This window comes from Passer domesticus, chromosome 1 (genome assembly GCF_036417665.1).
Source record: "Passer domesticus isolate bPasDom1 chromosome 1, bPasDom1.hap1, whole genome shotgun sequence".
Classification (NCBI taxonomy): Eukaryota; Metazoa; Chordata; class Aves; order Passeriformes; family Passeridae; genus Passer; species Passer domesticus.
In genome coordinates, this window is record NC_087474.1 from 153,685,203 (window position 1) to 153,707,166 (window position 21,964).

General features: G+C 43.6%; 1 protein-coding gene across 1 annotated transcript in view; it reads left to right on the forward strand.

Moving 5' to 3' along the window:
- The window catches only part of TG (thyroglobulin), a 146,838-nt gene continuing 124,874 nt past the window's right edge, over positions 1–21,964 (forward strand). Inside the window, exons 1-12 of the mRNA XM_064397698.1 lie at positions 1–259; positions 2,260–2,368; positions 3,242–3,339; positions 3,798–4,001; positions 4,224–4,383; positions 8,734–8,840; positions 9,943–10,086; positions 12,598–12,783; positions 16,047–17,105; positions 18,660–19,247; positions 20,462–20,704; positions 21,501–21,638. Coding sequence (XP_064253768.1) covers positions 175–259; positions 2,260–2,368; positions 3,242–3,339; positions 3,798–4,001; positions 4,224–4,383; positions 8,734–8,840; positions 9,943–10,086; positions 12,598–12,783; positions 16,047–17,105; positions 18,660–19,247; positions 20,462–20,704; positions 21,501–21,638 — 3,121 coding nt within the window. The 5' untranslated portion in view covers positions 1–174. The remainder of the gene's footprint in view (positions 260–2,259; positions 2,369–3,241; positions 3,340–3,797; positions 4,002–4,223; positions 4,384–8,733; positions 8,841–9,942; positions 10,087–12,597; positions 12,784–16,046; positions 17,106–18,659; positions 19,248–20,461; positions 20,705–21,500; positions 21,639–21,964) is intronic.

Genomic DNA, 21,964 nt, shown 5'->3' on the forward strand with positions numbered 1-21,964 from the left:
GCACTTCCAGCTGAAGGAGCCTCTTGCAGGTTGCTCAGAAGCATCGTGTGCGTCACTCACCCAATTCTGTGCCCAGCCAGCAGCACTGAAGTGAGCCCATCCCCACGATGGGGGCTATAAAAGGGCAGCAAAGGCTGTGTGGGGTGCACAGAGCTGCCTCAGGGACAGAAGGGGATGGGGCTCTCCCATTGCAGGATGGGCTCCATCCCATTTTGCACCCTCTGTTACTTTATTAGCATAGCAACAGCCAATATATTTGGTAAGTACACTTGTCCTTTTCCTCTGTCTGTGTCCAAGGGTGAATGATCTTTGTGCTGCTCTGTGTGTTATCCTGATGAAGTATATAATGATCTTGAATTTCTGAAAATTAGGAGGTTATTGTGTGCTGTGCAAACTAAGGCTGGGCTCCTGGTTGAATACTAAACTATCAGGTTCTTTAAGTGGTCAGGCTTACCTGAGTTTGTACACCTGAATTTTAGGTGGGAAAAAAGAGTTTTCTCAAGGGCTAGAGAAGGAACACAGGAAAGAAAAGGTGCTGCTTCAGGGTTGTAGAGTTCCTCAATCACATCTACTTGTAGGTGCCATCATCTAATTTAGGCTTGAACCTAAAGATATTGGAGTCTGAGTACTGCCCCCAGTTCTTTGGCCTGAGTTTGACAGCCCTGCACAACCAGTGATTTGAATCACTGAATTAATTACTCATTTAACTCAGATGTCTTGGTAGACCCTCTCTAGCATTGCACAAAGAGATCTCCACACACCCTAGAGCAGCTGATGTTTGAGGTGAAAAGGGGGAGCTTTGCCTATGTGACGTTGTCTATAAATGAGATCACCTGAAATTTTTCAATATCATGAAAATTTTCACATGGTCTTAAGGGGACACAGTAAAAATTCAAGAAACAAATGTGATTGAGAAGCATTAGGAGCACAGGAATGGTCTGCAGCTGTAGAAGCTGCAGAAGGTCCATAAATTGCAAATTATTTCAGGCTGAAAAGCATTCAGAATACTTATGATGTATTTGCACTGCAGTGTGTGATCACACTCAGACCAAATACTGGCTTAAGCAAACATTTGGACTAAATTGCTGTGGGTTTGTTTGCTGTATTTTTATAAACTAATCCATGGTATTAAGAGCATGACATTCATCAGATTTTAAAGGATGAGGAAGGTGTCAAATCAACTAATCTGCTCTGTAAAAAGGAACTTATTGAATTTCATCACTTTACATTCTACATGTAAAACAGCAGCAAATACAGCTTTGAATGCATTAAAAATTTGCTAGATGGCTTCAGTAGTTGATCATTTGCCCCATTGAAAACTGAGAGTGCTCCTAATATGAATTAGTCTGATGCTACTGCTAGAAATTGATCATTTTTAAATCTTTAATGAGATTAAGAAGAAATACCTCTCCTTTTGGTGAAATAGTGAGAGACTTAGCTTCAATAAAGGATAATTACTTAGAAAATTTAATAGTGGTGTATGTGGTTAAGCAAAGGGCTCTTTTGTGGTCATAGGCCCAACTAAGTAAAGAACCCCAAGTACCAGAAAATTGTAGCCAGGCCAGTAAAGAACAGAGCTGAGACTAACTAAACACAGGCCTGGGAAAGGGTTTCATGGCCATCTCCACCATGTGCTCATCCTGCAGCTGGCAGAGCAGTGGGTTTGTTCAGTACCTCTCTGTGCTGTTCCACATGAAATGCACACAGGGAGCAATGGAAAACAGCCAGGGAGGACCCCTGAACCTGTTCCCCTGCAGGTATTGTATTTGCAGGGTGCCCCAGTAATGGAAGGAATGATGAATCTGACTCCATGTTTTCAGAAGGCTAATTTATTATTTTATATTATATTAAAGAATTATATTAAAGAATACTAAACTAAACTGCACTAAAGAATACAGAAAGGATACTCACAGAAGTATATGAAAGATAATGAAAACTCGTGACTCTCTCCAGAGTCCTGACACAGCTTGGCACTGGTTGGCCATTGAGTCAAAATAACTCACAGCAGAAACCAATGAAACAATCACCTGCTGGATAAACAATCTCCAACCACATTCCAAAGGAGCAAAACACAGGAGAAGCAAATGAGATAAAATTGTTTTCCTTTTTCTCTGAGGCTTCTCAACTTCCCAGGAGAAAATCCTGGGCAAAGGGATTTTTCTAGAGAATGTGAATGCCACATCCTGGCACTAACAGGGATTTGGTAGGAATGGCTTGTGGTGGACCACCCTTAGGTGTTCATCTCCTTGCTGTTTTCAGAGTATCAGACCGACTCCCAGCCATTGCGTCCATGTGAGCTGCAGAGGGAAGAGGCTTTTTCAGCAGGAGAAGCCTACGTTCCTCAGTGCTCAGAGGATGGCCAGTTCAGGTAATTCATCCCTGCTGTTAATGTGCTGCCATATGATGTGACCTTTTCTTGCTAATGGAAGTTTAACCTGTCTTGAAGAGCCACTGTATCAGTGAACTGGAGAATGAGGGATGCAGGAGACTTGAAGGGACTTCACTGAGCCATGTTGCAGATCCAGCCTCTCCCAAATGAATTCCCTGTTATGGGAAGTAATCTCTGAGTTAAGAGGTCTATCTAAGATTAACAGGCTAATCTTGGCACCATTATTTGCATGTCTAATATTTGGTGCAGTTTGCAGTGTGGTGCAGTCTTCCTACATGTGCTCATGGGTGAATGTTGTGTGCCAGCTGGCACAGCTCAGCCAAATGACTGAGAACTTATCTACCCTGCTCAGTGGCACAGTCAGGTTTCCTTCTAAAGGCAGTGAAGGAACTAAACAACACACAGGGAACAGTGATTTAGAGTGCAGCATGTTGCTTGAAGGTGCAAGAAGCTAACAAGTTAAAGCTGAGGCTCTGTACAGATTGTAATTTCTCTACTATAATCTTTATTTTGCCTCTGGTGGCAGCTGTGACCATTCTAGATTTGACTTTGAAATTGTCTCAAAATGTTTGGTGAATCTCAGATAATGAGAATTAGGGTTCTGTCCAATGTGCTTGCTTCGTCAATGACTTCAATTCACCTCTCTGCCATTCCTGAAGAGTTCAGAGAATTACTAGAATTAAGGGCTCCCACTGATCAGAGTCACCAGAAATGCAGCTCGTGCCAGTTCCATTATTAGTGATTTTGAAGTATTTGATGTGGTTTGGTTTGCTTTATGGGTTTTTTTTATGTCTGGTACTGACTGAGGACTCTGCACACACAAAATGAAATATTACTTTTGATGTTCTTTAGGACAGTCCAGTGCAGTAGGGATGGTCTTTCCTGTTGGTGTGTAGACGAGAACGGTGTTGAGGTTCCTGGCAGCAAACAGAATGGATATCCCATATCTTGTAAGTAAAGAGTTTCTATTTTTGCTCAGATTGAGTAAAGAACCATTTAAATCTGATTTTAAACTGCTGAAATCAAGAAAGGGCTAGCTCCAGACTTTGATGGACTCTAGTTTGTGGTATTTTGCTAGGTCTTTTTATTGGAATTTCTGGAATTTCTTCAAGGCTTATCATGGAAACCTGATACACCTGGGTGTCTGTATTTATGAAGGTCTCAGTAAGACAAATTATGAATGAAAGATTGATTTAGTGTAATGGCTTTTGAGTTGGAAACCTTCAACCTCGTCTGTGGTGGGCTTCTCTATACCCATTTTCATAACCTCAAGTCCATCCATGTCCTCATGCCACCTGGGTGGCAGACTTAGAACTTGTAATTCTGAGGAAACTCAGATGTTGCCTCAATAAAGGACTGAGTGCCCAAGAAGAACCTTCCTCTAACAGTACCCTCTCTGATACTTCAGGCTTGTCCTTTTGCCAGCTGCAGAAGCAGAGGATCTTGGTGAGCCGATACATCAATGGCAGCAGCATCTCCTACATCCCTCAGTGCCTGGATTCAGGGGCTTTCGACCAGGTGCAGTGTGACATGGAGCTGGGGCAGTGCTGGTGTGTAGATCCAGAGGGAATGGAGATTTATGGCACCAGACAAAGAGGAAAGCCAGCACAGTGTAAGTGATATTCAACAAAATGATGGGGTTTGTGGGTTTGAAAGGCTTGGTGTGAATAGGGACCGATAAGATTATTGAGTCCAATTCCTTGCTCTTCACAAAAACAAGATGATGCACTGCAGTGTCCCTGCTCAATGCAACCCCCTTTTAAACAACAGGGTGACCATTCAACTCTTTCGGGGAAATTAATGCACAAATAAGCATTGCCTCTTTTGTCATTAGGTCCAGGGAACTGTGCGATCCGAGATCGTCGCATCCTGCACGGGTTTGGGGAGAAGAGCCCACCACAGTGCTCAGCAGATGGAGAGTTTCTGCCTGTCCAGTGCAAGTTTGTCAACACAACGGACATGAGTGTTTTTGATCTTGTTCATAGTTACAACAGGTAAGAGCTCAGGCTTCTGAATCAAGAATACAATCCTGCAATACCCCTTCAAGCACAATCTGCCTGCTTTTTTGTGGTTTTTGCTACGTGGAGCCCTTATTCTGTAACTACACGTTTTCTGTTAAAGAACGGACCAAGTGAAAAAACTTTTTTCTTCTGAATTAAATCTGCTGGTTAAAAAAAAAATAAATTAAAATATTCCATTCCTGCAGTCTAACTGGTGTGTCCTCACACAGCACTGGATACCACATTGTGATCTGTAGTTGGAAAAGTAGCCAGGGCTACTTTTGAGACAGACAGACAACAGCAAATGAGATAAATGCAGAAGAAACAGAGAAATTTGGATGTGTATGTGAGGTAGGAATGACAATTCCATATAGGAGATGAGAGCAGATGGAAAAATGATAACATACAAAGCACCAGGGCTGCTCACATGGGTGAAACAGCAAATGATGAACAGCTTTGCTGGGGCACAACTGGCTTCAGGTGGTTGCAGAGGGTTGGGGAACACTTCAGAACACCACATCAAATCCTTGTCTGTGGGGGCAGGAAGCAGTTTCCTGTGGAGGAGCTGGGAATTAATACTGTGATGGAGACACAGGGATGGGCAAGGGGAGCTGATGGGAGAGGAGTTTGTTTTGGTGCAGATGTTCAGGTTCTCCAGAGAAACCTTTCAGTGTCTCATGAAGTGCCACTGACTTGGCACCTCAATCAGTACCAGTTTCCCTGATGGAGGGCACAGCAGTAAACATCTCATTGTGACTTGACTCAGTAGCAGCAAAGATATTTTATTGTAAACGTCAGTTTTGCTGTGTGGAGGGGTTTTTTTGTTTTTATTTTTAAATTTAAGTAAAACTGAAAGACAGGTCTGAATGCACAGTGAAAATTTGTCAGAGCTTCAGGAGAGGTTATTTTGGTGAGAGCAAAATAATCTGGCTCTTTTGTTTGCTGGTGTTGAAATACTAAAAAGCAACTACAGTGGAGAAATCAATGCTTTAAATTGACATTTTTTTCCTCCCACTGGGAGATTTGCTTGCAAAGACCTGCAAGATTGGATTTATTTTCTGTCCATGTAATGTAATTAATCACAGCGGGATCATTTCAGTCCCAGCTGTCTACCTTCTAATTATGGCATTGGCTTAACCTATTGCCATCATATCTGAGTATTTCAGGTCATTAATATATTTATTTTTACACTACTCTTGCCTGAAATGTCATTATTCCTTCCCCAAATCAGGGCAGAATATGGAGTTGAAAGGATGAGTTCCACAGCAAAGGACTGTAGCTGAACAGGGATTTTAACCCATATTTTATGTTCATATGGAACTAGTGGAGAAACTTTTTTTGGTTCCATAGACTGATTTTTAAAATGTAGACATATCATCTTACCTCTCTTTCCAAACAGTTTCCCTAGTTTCCCCCTTCATAAATATTCCAGAATAAGCCAGTGTGTTATACCACCCCCCCAAACTAAGAAATGGGGAAATTCAAAAGTTTAGAGCTGAGACTTTCCCAAACAGAACACTTCCAAAAAGAAAGGTGAGCCCAAATTTCCTACCTCACCTGGAGGGCTTGGCTGCTGTTGTCTTTTCTGCATGGACTGTGTCCAGGTCCTGCCTGGATAGGCAGCCATTTGGAAATCCCTGCAGCAGATTGATGGGAATTATCAAAAAATCAAAAGCTAAGGAAGATTTTTACTTTCTTGTATAGTAAGTAGTGAGTTGACTTTGGTGGTAGCCAAGAGCAGAGACTTATATTTTTAAGGCAAACAACTTCACATTTATTTATTTTCCCGTATTTTTGAGTGTGAGCATTCTTGTTGAAACATACAGAAACACTAGAAATTTATCCATAACTTAAATGTAGTCACTTAAAAGTCCCAAAGGCTTTCCAAAAGTTGGTTGGGACTGGCTCTGAAAAACGGGGAATTCTATGTTAATGCTACTGATCTTGATGGCTGTTGTTAAAGAGTCTGAGAAAAAAAAAATGTGGTGAGAATTGGGTTTTCCATATAAGGTGAGAAAAGTTTTGCCCTCTTGTTTATGTGGGCCTAATTTATATCTGTTTGTAATTTATGTAGCTTTACTCTCAACTTGGAACAAAAATAACCAGAGTGATGAGATGTGACTACACATCTGCCCCATATAAAACAGTGTGTGTGACTTTTTAATGTTGGAAATGAAAGCAAGCAGGATGCAGAGTTTTTCCATTGAATCCTCTTTCACTCAGATAGAGGCTGAGATGCTGGGGTGATGAGTTCCAAGGACATGAGCAGTGCAGATAAAAGATCATATTCCTGACTGGGCAGTGATAATCCAGGACAGCTGAAAGGTCTTAAAATACCCCAAGTTGTTTCTGCCCATGTGCACACTGAACACTATAAGAATATGCTATTTATGTGATCATATTTAAATGGTATTGTTTTCATGCCGGCAGAAGTCCCTCTGTGCCCTGAAGTGTGACATTTTGATCTCTCTCAGCATGCCAGTGTCAGCAGTGGAGCAGGTTTTGACAATCCAAAGTGGAGGGAGTCAGTGCACTTTTAATTTGATGATGTGGAAAGGTGCCAGAGCAAAGCAGCACTGCACAGGGATGTACAAATTCTGACAGGAGCACTGCTGGGAAACACTGGGACAACCCTGAGGTTACAGCCCCTTCCTCTGACAGAGGTGCTGTTGCTTTGGGCATTCCCAAGGTTGTGCTTTGATATCCTATGGAAGCAGAAACATCTTCAGCTCTCCTGACAGGAGATGCGGAGCTCCCAGGAGTCACCTCTCCTATGAAGAGAGGCTGAGAGAGTCCACTGTGGAGAAGAGAAGGCTCTTGAGAGACTTTACAGCATCTTTCAATATCTAAAGGGGGTTACAAGAGAGGTGGAGAAGGACTTTTAACAAATGCAGTAGTGTTAGAATAAAGGGGAATGGCTTTGGACTGAAAGAGAGTAGGTTTAGATTTAGATATTTGGAATAAATTCTTTCCTGTGAGAGTGCTGAGGCGCTGGCACAGGTTACCTACAGGAGATGTGGGTGCACCATCCTTAGGAGTGTTGGAGGCCAAGGCTGGATGGGACCCTGAGCAACCTGGTCTAGTGGAAGCAGCCCCTGCCCATGGCAGGGGGGTTGGAGCTAGGTAGTCTTCAAGGTTCCTTCCAACCCAGAATAGTCTATGATTCAGGCAAAGTCTTGGAGGTGGCAAAGACCCCTTGCTCTGCTCAGCTGAGCACCAGCTCTGAGCCAGACAAGCATTTCACTGCTGTTCTCAGGCTACACATTCTAGAGCATTGCTGAGGCTGCTGGAGTGTGGCACTGAATTGAGCCTGGTCACAGTTTCACAGGGAGGCTGTGAAGTGCCCAGTTAATCAGTGCCTAACCCACCAATATTCTTATTGCTGAGTGTCCATCCTTGGTAAAAATCTAATTTGTGTAACTCTCTGGAGATGTTGAGCAGAAAATCCCACTTCCTTGTTGCTGGGTTTTTCCAAATAAGCCACATGCAGCTGGGACACCACACCTTTATAGTATTTCAGGGTAAGAGGATGTGTCCATAAAATAATATGATTTCTTTAAAACATGGCACTTTGAAACTAGAACTTGAAACTTATCTTTTGCTTGGAGAAACCCTAGGACATCTGCCAGTTTAGACCACATTTATTATGTTTTTTCCAACTTGGACCCTATTAAGTTTCTTTCTTAAATAATTGCTTTGCTGGAATCTGGCAGTTGTCACTCCTAGAATATTACACTGGAAACCATCTCTTTGATCTCCAGGAGCCAAAGTCAGTCTTGTTTCATATTAAAATCCTATTCTCCTTCTTCTTAATCTGTTGAGCCATGCCTTGAAAATGAAAGATATTAGAGTGAGGTTTTTATCAGCTCTTGTACTTAATTCAGTGCAGAAATTGTACGTGGCATGTAAGGAAGGGGAAGCAACCTGTTTTTTTAGGCATTCTGCCATCTCATGCAGATTTGTGGAAGGAGCTAATGAATGAGTGTTGTAATAACATTAAGCCAACACCCATCTATTTTACACTCTTTGACAGGCTTCTGAAGATGAGAATAGACTTGAAAGTGAGTTAGATGCTGGGTACATGCTTAGGAGAGCTCAGAAATCTGTTTGAAGGGGGATTATCCACTGTTTGTTTAGAAAAATGGCATTTAGGAAAGTTGCTATCCTGCTGAAACAACACTCTGGATCATGTCAGAGCCTGGTTGCCAAAAGAACACCAACGCCTTCTGTAGTGGCCTTGTGCTCTGCAAACATCCTTCTCCTACAAAATCAGGAACAGCTGATTCTTTGTTGTGGTTGATGGGTCTCCCTGGGCTCTTCACTCCATGCTACTTTTTATTCCAGGCTCCCAAAGGCTTTCCAAAAGTTCAGCTCGGTGAGGGAAGCGTTCCCGGAGATCTCTGGGTACTGTTACTGCGTGGACAGCCTGGGGAGGGAGTTAGCAGACACAGGTGAGTGCCTTCCAGCATCTCAGCCTCTCATCTGGGGTGTGTTGCATTCCCAAGGGAAAGGACAAATAACAGCTGCCAGTCTTCAGATTCATTTGGAAGTTTAGCTTCACTCTTACAAGGGGTAAGACCAATGTGACCAGTGTGATGCCCATGGGAAGGGCTGGAGCTCACTAATGAAATCCCACCCTTTGGAGCAGAACTTTGGTCAGCAACAAGTGGGATTGGTGCCTGGGAGTTAATCCTGTCCTCTTTGGGATGTGGAATGGGATTTCTGAATGTCCACTTTCTGCCCACACTAGGAAGCTGTGTCATATTTGATATGTCCTATTAGCAAATCCAGGGGAATATAAAGGGCCTGAAGAATGAACTCTTTTCTTCTTGCTTAGGTAGAATCTAAAAAAAAATTGTTTGGGTTGGAAAAGACCTTTAAAGAACATCTAGTCCAACCTGTCTACAATGGGCAGGGACATCCTCTTCTCTCATAACCTCAGGATTTAGGCATGTTAATAGTTGATGGGATGCTTTAGAAGAAAGAATGTTCTTTTTTCAGCAAGGAGAAATGAGGAGGTTGAGAATTTCCAGACTTTGTTAGATACTGTGGTTTTAATTTTCAATTTTTTTTTAAAGGGGAAAAATACAAAGCACAATAGTTTGAAATTTAGATGATAGACGAGAACTTCAAAATTTAATTCCAGAAAAGAAAGACATTCTCCAAAAATCTGTGCACTCGGAGAAACTATTAAATATCTTGGTTTTTAGTATGCAACCAAAATGACTTGTACTTGGTTTTGGTAACATCTGTTTCCAAAATTTAATAAATTTGTGTACTGCAGGCTGAACCTAACAAAACCACAGCCTATAGCCAGGTATGGGATGTTTCTCCTGCTTGTTTTGGTAGATGTCAAGGCATAAAGGTGGTGCCTGGACACCCAGCACTGTGTGCAAAGTGTGGTGCCTTAGGGTTATGCAGTATAACTTCACATTTGACTTGTTTGAGAACTGGATTTATTTTTTCATGAGAATCTCCCAGCTTTGCTCTTCTCGGGTAAGGGTGACTTCTGTCTTCAAAGCAGGCCCTGTGCTAAACGTCTGTCTTTCCCAGGCCTGGAGCTGCTGCTTGATGAAGTTTACGATACGGTTTTCTCGGTGCCGGAGCCTGCCCGCACCTTCACGGAGAGCAGCCTCCTTCGGATCCTGCAGAGGCGATTCCTGGGGGTCCAACTGGCCACCTCTGGCCGGTTCAGGTGTAAGTAGCACCCAGGAGATGTCCTGTGAATCAGGTGGCAGTTCTGGAACTTTCATGTGATAGCTACTATTGGGGAGAGTTGTTCTAAGACTTTTTTGCTCTAAAAACATATAATACCACAGTTGCAATGCAAGAATCAAGGTTCCTGAAGTGCAGATGGCTTTTATCCTGTGCACTGTATATTCTTTACAAGCAGATTGTCCCTGTTCTCTGATCAATGCTTTCCCACGTGCCTGCAGATCCCATTGCTTGAAATCCCATGAACTCTCCATATCTCTTGCCCTGAGATTATGGACATTGATTTGTTGATTTATTAAATTAAAAGCCTGAGAAAATGCTCCCTAATTTATGTTGGAACACTCAGGAGCAGGAAGGATTTTACACTGACCACAACACACTCCATTCCCAGGAGGCCACACAAGAGTTTGTAGAGCCTTGGCCAGCAAGGCTGAACTTTTGGATCTGCCCTTGGGCCCATTCCTTCCCTGGTCAGGGCAGGCGTGTGGGGAGAGAATTTCTCCACCTATAGGCAATGAACTCTGCAGGACAAGAGGTCAGGAACCTCCTCCCTCCTAGACCAGAGCCCAAAGCAAACTGCCTTGGCTGGGGAGAGTTTGAATCTCCTGTGTGATACTTCATCCTCCCATCCAAAGTCCCAAACTCCTCTGGCATTGCTTTCTGACTCTTGCTAAGGAGTTGCATCACCAGAAATATTAAGCAGATACTGATGTCAGTCTTTTGGCCATATAGTCACACAGTTTTTCTGGCTTTGGGACAAAGCTGATCCTTCTGGGGAGTTTTCAAGGCATCTTTCCTCTGCTCTGCACAGTGGTTCTGGCTTAGCTCTGGCTGTAGCTGGGGTTGCAGCAGCTGTCAGCACAGATGAAGCTGTACCAGCCACAAGATGGAGATGTGACTTCGTTCATCAGCCACCGAGGGGTTGCTCTGGTGACTTAGGAAGCTCTCACATGAATCCACTCAAACTGGGGAAGTTGTCAGAGTCCCCTGGATGAACAGGTTGCTCTGACACGGTGCACTTGCTGCCTCTCTCAGGTAGCTGGGTATAGCTGGAAAGTTCTTGAAGGTGAGAAGTGTTTAGGCTGTAGGATTGCAGGTTAATAGAAGCAAGCAAAATTTCTGTTCAGAGGGTCAAGTCTTGTATTGGAAATATTATACCCCAGAAAATTTTCTTGCTGGATTTTTGCCCTCTCTGCCTTTAAGGCCAGTTTGACAGGAATAGGGTCTTCAGATCCCTGCAGAGGAAATGGAAAAACTGGGAGAAATAGAGAAATTCTCAGCCCAAAATTCCACAGTCAGATGCAGATCTGTTTGCAGAAGCAGTGCCTCATTCTCTCCAGAAACATTGATGTTTGCCTTCAAATCAGTCCCCCAGGCTGTACATGTCTCTGTTGACCAACTTTCCTTTTGGTCTAAGGGCTAGAGCTCCCCTAGCTTCCAGCATGGTTCCCTGGGAGAAATATTCCTGCTCTCCCTACTTGCAACTATGGCCAAAAAATGTGTTGAGGCTTTATCTTCTGTTTAGTTTTCAGAAGTTAATACCTACAGTAGAAAACCATGGGGCAAATTCTTCATGGGAAAAGAGGATGGGGAATTCAGATTTTGAGCTAGTACTTGATGCGTCACTGGAAGCAATCAGGAAGTTAAATTCTTTTTCCTCTTTTTTTTTTTTCTCCCAAACAGGCAAACAATGGGATCAAACAGAGGTGGCTCTATGTAGCAGTGTGGTTTTTTTAGTTTTATTCATATGCTTACTGTTTGATTTGTAATTTTGTAATTTCCTTATGCTGTCCTTTTTCTGCCTTTAGAGTGGCACAGGTTTCCCATTTTGTATCTTACATTTCTAAAACTAGACTTGCTCCCTCGTTATTTAGTTTAGTTAAGTGTTGGTTTTTCTGTTTGCTACCTAGCTACTCCATGCCAAGTTTTAAACCCCCTTCCCTTTCCAGGTGTTAGCCCCTTTTGTCCCTGCCCTTTCCCCAGAACCTTCCTTACTACCTCCTTCCATTAAATGTCAATCTCTCCCCGAACCTGCCTTCCCCCTAGAAGTTTTGTATTTTTTGTATTATTTTGTCAGTTTTGTATTTTTCCAAACCCCATTAGTTTACTGAAGCTGTTCTCCTCCCTTGAAATTCTTTATTGGTTTACACATTGTATTTCCCTCCTTGTTTTTCACCCCTAGTTTTCCTGATTAGTTAAAGATTATATCCTCCCCTGAGACTTCTCCCCGTTTATAAGCTATTGTCTGCCCTCAGTTTGGGGTCCTGGAACGCTGGGGAGGGGGAGTTTTGCCATTGAATAAATTTATCCCAGTTCTACCCCAGGACCCGTGGTGCTGCTCTTTTGTTTCCGCGCCGCGTCTCCACTGGTAACCGGAATTCAGCGGAGCTCAAAGGGGGATCTGTCGCACCCCCTGTCACCATCTATCCGGGACACGCGACAGCTCTGAAACTTTGGACTTTCCCTGCTTGACGCTTGCTGTTTTCCCTGCAGGCCCCTCGAGGTGCGAGGCCGAGCGCGCGGCAGCGCTGCGCTTCCAGCAGCCCTGGGCGCCGGCCTGCGCGGCCGGCGGGGCCTACGCGGGCCTGCAGTGCCACCCGCGGGGACAGTGCTGGTGTGTGGACCCCCGCGGCCGAGAGGTGCCGGGCACAAGGAGGCGAGGGCAGCCCCCGGCCTGTGGTACGTGTGAGATTTGCCAAGGGAAACATCTCTCGGTGTCTTTAGAAGGGAACAGAGCAGACCAGATCCTTTCTCGGCTCTGGCAGGTTCTGGTGTTCAAAGATCTTGGAACCTCTCCACGGTTAAGAGTCACGTTCTAATAAATTATTAAATATCATACTGCTTTTATTTTCTGCTGTGCTCTTCCTTTAGCCTTTTAGGTTTGCATGTAGCAAGGCTTTTCTTTCCAGCTCTGGTACCTGCCTATCGACTCCAGGAATTGATGTGTTAAGTGAGAATATCTGGTGTAATATAAGGAAGCAAGTGATTGTGATTTTGTGTTTTACCTCCTTCCTTTGGTAAAATACTGTGGAATCTCATCTCCCATTCTGACTGCTTTTTTTCCAACTCTGTCACTGTATGTTTTGCCATGAAAACTTCCAAATCCTGTAAAAAAACACCCAACAAACAATTCAGAGAAGGTGTATAGGTTAGGGCTTTGAGAGATTCCACAGAGAATACACCATCAAATCAGTGCCCCAAATGGAAATGACAGCAGAAATGTTCAGGGGCCAGAGGGGAGGAGGAAAGTTAAAAACCTTTGCTCTGAAGTGCATTACCTAAATACTCAGGATTGTGCTGGAGGGCTGGGGCACAGGGTCTTAACGTGGGGGCTGCCCTGGGGGAAGGCACTTGCTGTGTCTGTGAGACACACACAGCTTCCCATGCAGCTGAAAAAGGAGGAATCTGCCCTAGGTGTCACAGCTCCAAGTGCTCAGAGCGCTCTGGGCATACACAGGCTTGCTGTGAAATGAAAACTTCAGCATGCCTTCAAGGCTGATCACCAAGGATATTACAAGGGAACCTCTGAGAGGCCTTGCCATATGTTGGAGCTGGTTGTTTTCTCTTTGAGTATGCTTTGCTGAGCCCTCCTGATGATTTGTTTGTTTTTTTTTTTGTTGTTTTTTTTTTTTTTTTGTGGGGAGGGGGTGAAGAAAGGGGGGCGATGACTTCAGGCTGCTTGCAGCTTTTATTGGCAGACTCAGGAAATTTAAGCAGGGAAAAATTTCTGCAGAGGTTTCACAGATTAACTCCTGAGAAGGTATGAGGTTATGGCTGGAGTCTTCAGATAGCTACATGCCGTGTGTGTGTCTCCAGTTCTCCTCTGTTTTATTTTGTGTTCAAAACCCGTGTAGGTGTGGTACTTAGGGAAACAGTTTATTGGTGGGCCTGGCAGTGCTGGGTTAATGATTAGACTCAATAACCTTACAGGTCTTTTCCAAACTTAATGATTTTGTGATTGTTTAATGTCTTTGGCTCTCACACTCAGCAGTGTTAACACTGGAGGAGTCAGAGCACCAGGCAGTCCTGATAGGGATGTGCTTATTTTCAAACTTTTTGCAGTAGATTCATGCCAGCAGTGCCTTTGGTGTTTATTCTTTCTTCCTCTGTTTTGATTTGATTCAACAGTGGGTAGGAGGGGAGAGTGTTTATGACCCGTGATCCTACATTTGTTTCATATTACTGTTCTTGTGGAATTGTGGCTTACACTAACTTATTGGCCCTCTGAGGAATGTTCTTCATCCCTCCAACCACCAAGAGCCAACATTGAAAACAGAAGGGGCCCATCCTACAGAAAGTTCTTTTACAAAGGAACTTCTGGGAAGGGGCCCTGAGCTCCTGTCAGGAACTGCAGAGCACGACAAGGGTGCAAAAGCAGCAGTGAGAAAGATGTCAATCACAGAACATCAGATTACTTGCTTAGATTTTTAGCAGCTTTTTAGGTTTCCAGCTTTTATCCTTGTTGCTAACAGGATTTGTGACTGCTTTATCATATTGCTTGGTTGTGGAATAAATGGAGATGGAGAGGGCAGCCCGAGGGAGCTGGTGCTGGAGCAGACTAAAACTGCTTATCCATCTTGTCCCCTACAGGGACAGCAGTGGTGCTGAGTAAGAAAGACTGAGAAACATGGAAAATGCACATAACTTCCAAATATCCTCCTGCAGCTGGGAGATGCCCCAGATTGGATGCTGATCGTTGTGTTCAGCCCTCCCCTATGGAGTTATCTTCTAGGGATTTGCCTAATTGCCCTCTAACCTTTTATCCTTCCTAGCACTCTCTGGCAATAAATTTCATTATCATAATTATGTGCTCTACATCTGGTCTTCTCTGTACTGTGAGAAATACTGAATAATAATTGTCTATTGTGAATGATGTGGAGAATCCTGTTTTTTAAAAGACCTTTTTCATATTTTTTTGTCCAGGCTGAATGTTCTCTTGTACTGGAAAAGCTGTTCTGTCCTCAAAATATTTTTGTCTCCCCTTCTCTATAGTTCTGCTACTTTTGCCTCCCTTTTCTATAATTCTACTTTCCAAGGACAGGTAACTGTGTGGCATGTGAGTTAAGCTGCTGTGTGCATTCCAGAGATGCAGTCAGTGCCATAACCATGCTGTCTGTCTGATTCTTGGTGTATTTATATTTACTAAGTCTTTCCTTATTTGCTGTCTTTTGAGCCCTAAGCTTTGTCCTTCACTGATGTGTTGCATCCTAACTTGTAGCTGTTGCTCCCTGTGTATCAGTGCACAGATGGGGTGGATGCAGCTACACCTGTGACACAGCTTAGCCCAGGATATGGGTGCCCAGGGCCACTGTTGGTACCCTCAATGTGCTGACATTTGACTGGTTTTTTTAAAATTCTGTATTTTTTTTTTCCCTTAGAGCTCATTCATTAATGCCATCTGGTCCTTAGCACTATGTTACTGCTAATTTTAACAATTTATTTTCAAACCTTTTGCAATAAACACCTCACTATGAAACTGAAGATCTAGTTAAGAAACTTCCATAAATTTCTCATTGGTCGATATTGTTTAAAATAACTTTGTGTTCTTCCACAATCTATTTCTCATTCTTAGGTTCCCACATTTCACTTGGATCACTGGAGTTTTTTATTAGCAGCAGGCATCCTACTAGAGTGCTAAAATATTTGGAAAAGACATTTTTCATTCTTTCAGCCATGGGAACAGGGATGAGAATTTACATTGGGAAGCAACAGAACCAGTAAAAGTCCACAAAGCAGAGAACTCAGCAGTGGGGAAGGAATGCTTCCTTTCATTTTGGGTCTTGACTGGAGAATTTTATTTGTAGACCATAGGCACTAACATTTCAAATTCCTTAAAAATGTGCATGATGCATAGTTGAGAAGCAGTTGAGAATCTATACTTTAATTTTTTCTTTTCTGGATGTTCCAAAATGTACTTTTTTCTTTTTTAAATCTCTCTCTAGGTGAGGAGCAATCGTGCATCTCCGAGCGGCGACGAGCCTTGTCGAGGCTCCTTTATGGCCCTGCTGGGTACTTCAGTCAGTCCAGTTTGTTTTCCACTCCAGATAAGCAGTCAGACAAAACTGATGGCTTTTCAAGGCCCTGCCCTCCCTCTTTCAAGGAGCTGTTTCTGGACTCTGGATTGTCATCCCCGCTTGCACAAAGCCCGTTTGCCAGCCAGACTCCTGAGCTGGAAGCCACCCTTAGTGAAGCCGTCACAGGGATGTTCCCATCGAGGGAACTGGCTCGAGTGGCACTGCAATTCACTGCCAATCCAAAGCGCTTCCAAGAAAACCTCTTTGGAGGAAGGTTCTTGAAGAATTTGATCCAGTTTAACTTCACAGGGGTGCTTGGCACTAGTGGGAAGTACAGCATTGGCCAGTTTTTCCCACAGGCGAATCTGTCAGGGATGGGTAATGGCCCTCTGGAATCAGCTGAGGCATTTTCACTGGAGGTGTCAAAGGGGAGCTCCATTTTGAGTAAACCTCTTGTGAGCAGCTTTGGCCACACAGTAACTCTGCAGGACAATCAGAATCGGATGAAATTCCTTTCTTCTCTCCTGGAACTACCACAGTTCTTTACTTTTCTTCAGCAAGTAATTTCTGTCCCTGAAAGCATTGCTGAAGATTTAGGTGAAGTGGTGAAACTAGCACTGGGATCCAGAGGCTGTGGTGAGGAGCCAAGGGACCTGTTTGTTCCAGCATGCACCAAGGAGGGGAGGTATGAGGAGGTTCAGTGCTATGCAGGAGAGTGCTGGTGTTTGGACACTTTGGGTAAGGAGGTTCCAGGCTCAAGACGTCAAGGCAAACGCCCAAGGTGTCCCACTGAGTGTGAGAAGCAAAGGAGAAACCTGAAAAACCTGAAGCAAAGCCTGCCTGCGGGATCAGATCTCTTTATTCCCTCTTGTACTGAGGATGGAGACTTTCTGCCGCTCCAGTGTTATGGAACAAATTGCTTCTGTGTCGATTTGAATGGCAAGACTATTCCAGGAATCAGGGGGAAAGCTGGAAAGCCGATGCAATGTAAGTCTTAAAGACTGGGAATTTAAAGACGCTTTCTTTTTTATTAGAATTCCATGGTTCTTTCTTCATATCTGATTACATCTGGAAATAAATAGATGATGTATGCCAATGTCTCCTAACAGGAATGCAAGCCAGCTTTACAGTGTGTGTCAGCCTTGATATCCCCAGTCCCAAAGGCAGTCAGGGTGTAGGGTGGGCACACTCAAAGCAGAGGAGCCTGAGGTTTTGCCTGGTTACTGAATGTGTCATTGGCATGTCTCTACCTTTGTGTGCAGCTGGAGTGTGTGCTCCTGATGCCCAGGAGACCTGGAGCATCCATGGAACTGAATGTGACTCCTGCCTGGTGCAAAAGCCCTTTTACTTCCAGACCAAGGCACCTGGGCACAGTCACTGGCTCATCTTTTCGTAAGAATTTAAGATTTTCAGTGCCTTTATCTATGAACTTGATTTAGTCTTTTTAGTTCAAGAATATATCCTCAAATTGATAAGATATCACTGGACTCCAGACATAGGAGGGGGATTCAATGGCTGGTAGGTTTCTCATAAGTTACAAAGTCAGGCCAAAAAGGTGAGCTGCAAATGACTTCTGACACCAGGTTGATAGACTATGAACTGCCTCTACTTGCCCTTTTTTTTTCTGGAATAGGAAGAAAGATGGAAGCACAGAGGCAGTGAATATTTGTCTTTCAAGTTTCTGTGAACTGACAACAACACATCATCATGGAGAATAGTCCAAGAGGAGAGTCTGCTTCTCATTTTGGGGGAAATAGCAGTGTCCAGCAGTTGAGAGTGGTGCATAGTGAGGGAGCTGCTTTGAATGGTAGTTTGCAGAAGTAGTGGGGAGTTAGTTGTAATGATCTGAATTGAGAGGAGATTTATGTCTAACAACCCATCTGTAATGCAATCTAAAATAAAAAGGTTCAGAATTCTCTGGTGCTCAAAGGAAGGTAAGCTCCCATGGTTGGCTGAGTTTGTAGAGCTGCATGGTGGCAAAGTAAAATTTGGCTCTGGAGATGGCAAAAGAGGCTTCCAAACCAACTCACTCCAGTATTTTGAGGGATGTTATTTTTATATTCAGCAGCAGTGTTCAGTAGAGTGTGGGAAGAGAGGATACACAGTATTAAGATTCAGGTTCAGTCCAAGGGGAAATAAAATCAGTATTCAGATGGTTGCTTTTGCATTGACTAGCTGAATAACAAGTAACAACCTGATTATCATGTATATCTGAAAACATCTAATCTATGTAAACAGATTCAGGAAGGCATTTAGTGACACCTGCCCACCCCAGTAAGAACTCCAAGTACCTAATGTACTCACAAATTTAAAAAAATCTATCTGTATTCATCTTGGAGGGCTCACATCCCTTTGGAAGTCTTGCCCTGGTTCAGCATGGGACCTTAATATTGCTAAGCCCTCTTAGTAACAGGCCAGAATGTTGTTGTTATTATTGGGCTGAGTGACCAATTTTCAGTAGTGGTGTTTATTGTACTAGTGGATAGGGCTATTGTATATCTGCAGTGCATTCAGAAGATGTGCATGTTTTTCTTTTCCCAGGCCCAAGTGCTTGCCAAGTAGCAGCTGGTCAGGAGTTTCTCAGGGCTGTGAAGCTGCTGCTGTCAGATCCAAGTGCTGTGCCCCAGCTGTCCAGCCTGCACCTCCCGCAGTGTGACGCTGCGGGTGGCTGGAGGCAGGTGCAGTGCAGTGGCCCTCCCGAGCAAGCCTTCGAGTGGTACGAAAGGTGGATTGCGGAGAACAACGAGGGCAAGCCCCTGCCTGTTCCTGATCTGTTGGACATAATAGCTGGGTATAAAGAGGCATCCTCTGGAGGCTTTTCAGCTTTTGTTAAAGCTTTGTATGAGGCTGGGCACCAGAATGTCTTCCCTGCGTTCTCCATGTATTCCTCCTTCACGGATCTCCCACCTCAAGTGCTGAAGGGAAACCTGACCAGTGAATCTGAGAACATTTTGCTGGACCCATATACGTTCTGGCAGCTCCTGACTGACCAGCTCAGCTACTACCCAGGACCCTACACTGATTTCAGTGCTCCTTTAGGCCACTTTGAACTTCGTGATTGTTGGTGTGTTGACAGCAAAGGAGGGGAGCTGGAAGGAACAAAGGCAGGAGTGAACCGGGTTCCAGCATGTAAGTAACAATTTTTGGCATGTAAGTAAGAGTGTTTTCTGGTCTTTTATTTTATGCCACAGGAGAGGGAAGTCCATTCAATAGGTGTAAAGTAGCCAACAATAGCTTGTCAGAAAGATCATCAGCACTGCAATTATCATTGGATGTTAGAAGTAGGGTGACTCATTTCCAGTAAATAAGTGATGGCTGAGCTTTGGGAATAAGGAAAAATAAAGTTCCATATCAAGTTTGAGTTTTTATCAAGTTTCAGATTTTATAATTTGGAGTTTGGACATATAATGATTTTTCAGAAGATACTTATCCAAGTGGTAAAGGATATTAGAATGTGCAAAGAGTTGTATAGAAAAATCAGGATTATACTGTAATATAAATGACTTTCAAGAATGCCTTAAAATGAATCAAGAGGGATTTTTTTACAGTTTATTACTATGTGGTCAAGAGTAACAGATATCCCCTAGAAGTCACTAGGAGGAGAGTGAGGCCAGCACTGAAGTTCAGTAAGCTCTCTGTCTAGACACCTCCTCCGAAGGTGCTGGGCCTTCTTTGTGGTTACTCCACCAGTAAATTATAAATGCCATCAATGTATTATAATGTTGTATTATAAATGCCATCACTGAAATTGCTCTTAGCACACAGTTTTTTTTCCAGCTGTTTAGAAGAGACAGGACAATGAACTGGTGGAGATTCCAGTTCTGTGGGCAAATGGGGAATAAAGGGCATGAAGCAGATGAACAGAGTTATTTTGGAGGAGCAGCTTTCATGGAGCTGGTTCAGTGTGTTGAACTGCCCTTTCTGGGTCAGTAGGTGTATGGAGAAGACAGGCCAAGTGCCAGCTGCCACTCCAGACCCAAAGGATATGCCTTCATTTTCCTTTCTGACTCTCACTTCTGATTATCCACATTTTTTAATGGCAGCAACTGAGGGGTTGTTCTGTAGAGACATATTAATTCAGTGTGTAACCAATAAAGACTTAAAAAATATCAAGCCTTTGGCTCAGGACATGGAGAATATTTGTGTGACTTGTAGCACTCTTAAGATTCTTGTTGTTAAACAGCTGAACACTGCCAAGTCTCCTTTGCTTGCTTCATTATGCAATCCAACACTGATTTCAGAGGCAATGCTAATTAAATACCAGTTAGTTTTTACATGTAAATATCTACTGAATTTAGATGAAAGTCATTAATATACTCTTCATGTATATGTTTTTTATACAGGCCCTGGTGTATGTGAAGGTGTGAAGCAGGAAGCCGTGAAATTTATGGAGGAGGCAGAGCAGCTCATCCTGGCCTCAAATGGGTCCCAGTTTGCCTTTGGAGAGAGCTTCTTGCTGGCAAAGGGGATACAGCTCACGGACCGGGAGCTCCTGCGCTCCGCTGGGCCCTACGGGCTGGAGGCAGCGATCTCCCAAAAGCTGCTGTCCAGCAGTGACTCTGCTCTCCAGCTGGCTGCATGGTCAGGTGGGTGGGAGGGAGAGGAATTCATCCTGAGCATGAATTGAATGGCACACCCAGAATCTGTGCAAGAGCACTTGATGTCAAGTGCAGCTTTGTTAGAAGCAGGTGTGACTCAGCAGGTGTAATTAATCAGGGTCATTAAGCTGCCATGCCAAGAACTGATTTCCGTTGTCTCATGTGCATGACACAATGCAAATATAAAATCTGGGCACTTACCAGCCTTTATGTACTTAAAACATGGAATATGTTTCTCCTTGAGCCAGGTCTCCTAAGCTCTTGGAGATCTATTTCACACCCAAGATAGCTCAGCTGCCTTTGAAGGCATAAAATCAGCAGGATGGCTTCTGTGGCAGTGTTGGAAACAAAAAGGTTTTAATAAAAGGCAAAATAACAAACTCTTTACAGAGAAAAACGGATCCAGGTGCAAGAGGCCCTCCTGCCCTTGGTAAAACATTTCACAAAAGCCATTAGTTTCTTTGTTCTCTTCTTTTTCTAGTAAATTGCCCAGGCAGGACTTTTTGGCTTCTGTCCAATTAACCATCCTTAAGTTTGAGGTGAAGTGCCCCAGGTCCTATGAGATGCCTTTTCCACCTAATCGAGGAGAGAAACTTCTGGGCTTATTTCCTTTTTAAGGGGACAAAAGATAGTTTTGTCACTCTGTCAACAGGGGGCACATTCCTATGAGAACATTTATTAATTTGTCTTCTGAAGTACAAGGAACATTCAGATTTTTGAAAATATGTGCATTTGATATATCCTGTATTGGGTACTAGAGCTTTCTTTTACTTCTCTTTTATAGTCCTGCACTTCTACTGGCAGAGTCACTTTACTTCAAAGAGTTCCGCTGGGGAAGCAGCACAGCTGGGATTTCTCCCTTACATCCCTCAGTGTGATGGCCTGGGAAACTGGGAGCCAACTCAATGCTATGAGAGCACAGGTGAGCAATTCCTAACAAGATACTCTGGGCTGTCTAAACAAAAAAACAAACAAAAAAACCAACACCCCCCCCCCCAAAAAAAAACCAAAAACCCCCTAAGAATTCTAATTAAAAGATCAAAAACCAGTAGTAGTCAGACTGGAGGAAGAAGATGTTGTCTATAAGATGTGTGTAAATTGGCTGGACTCTAGTGGAAGTTCATTTGGGCTCAAAAATCAGTTGATATTCAGTTGCTTGCTGCTAGCTGTGTTCTCTGGGGGCTGGTGCAAGGGCTGGTATTGCTTAATGCCTTCACTCATGACCAGGATGATGAGATGGAGCACACC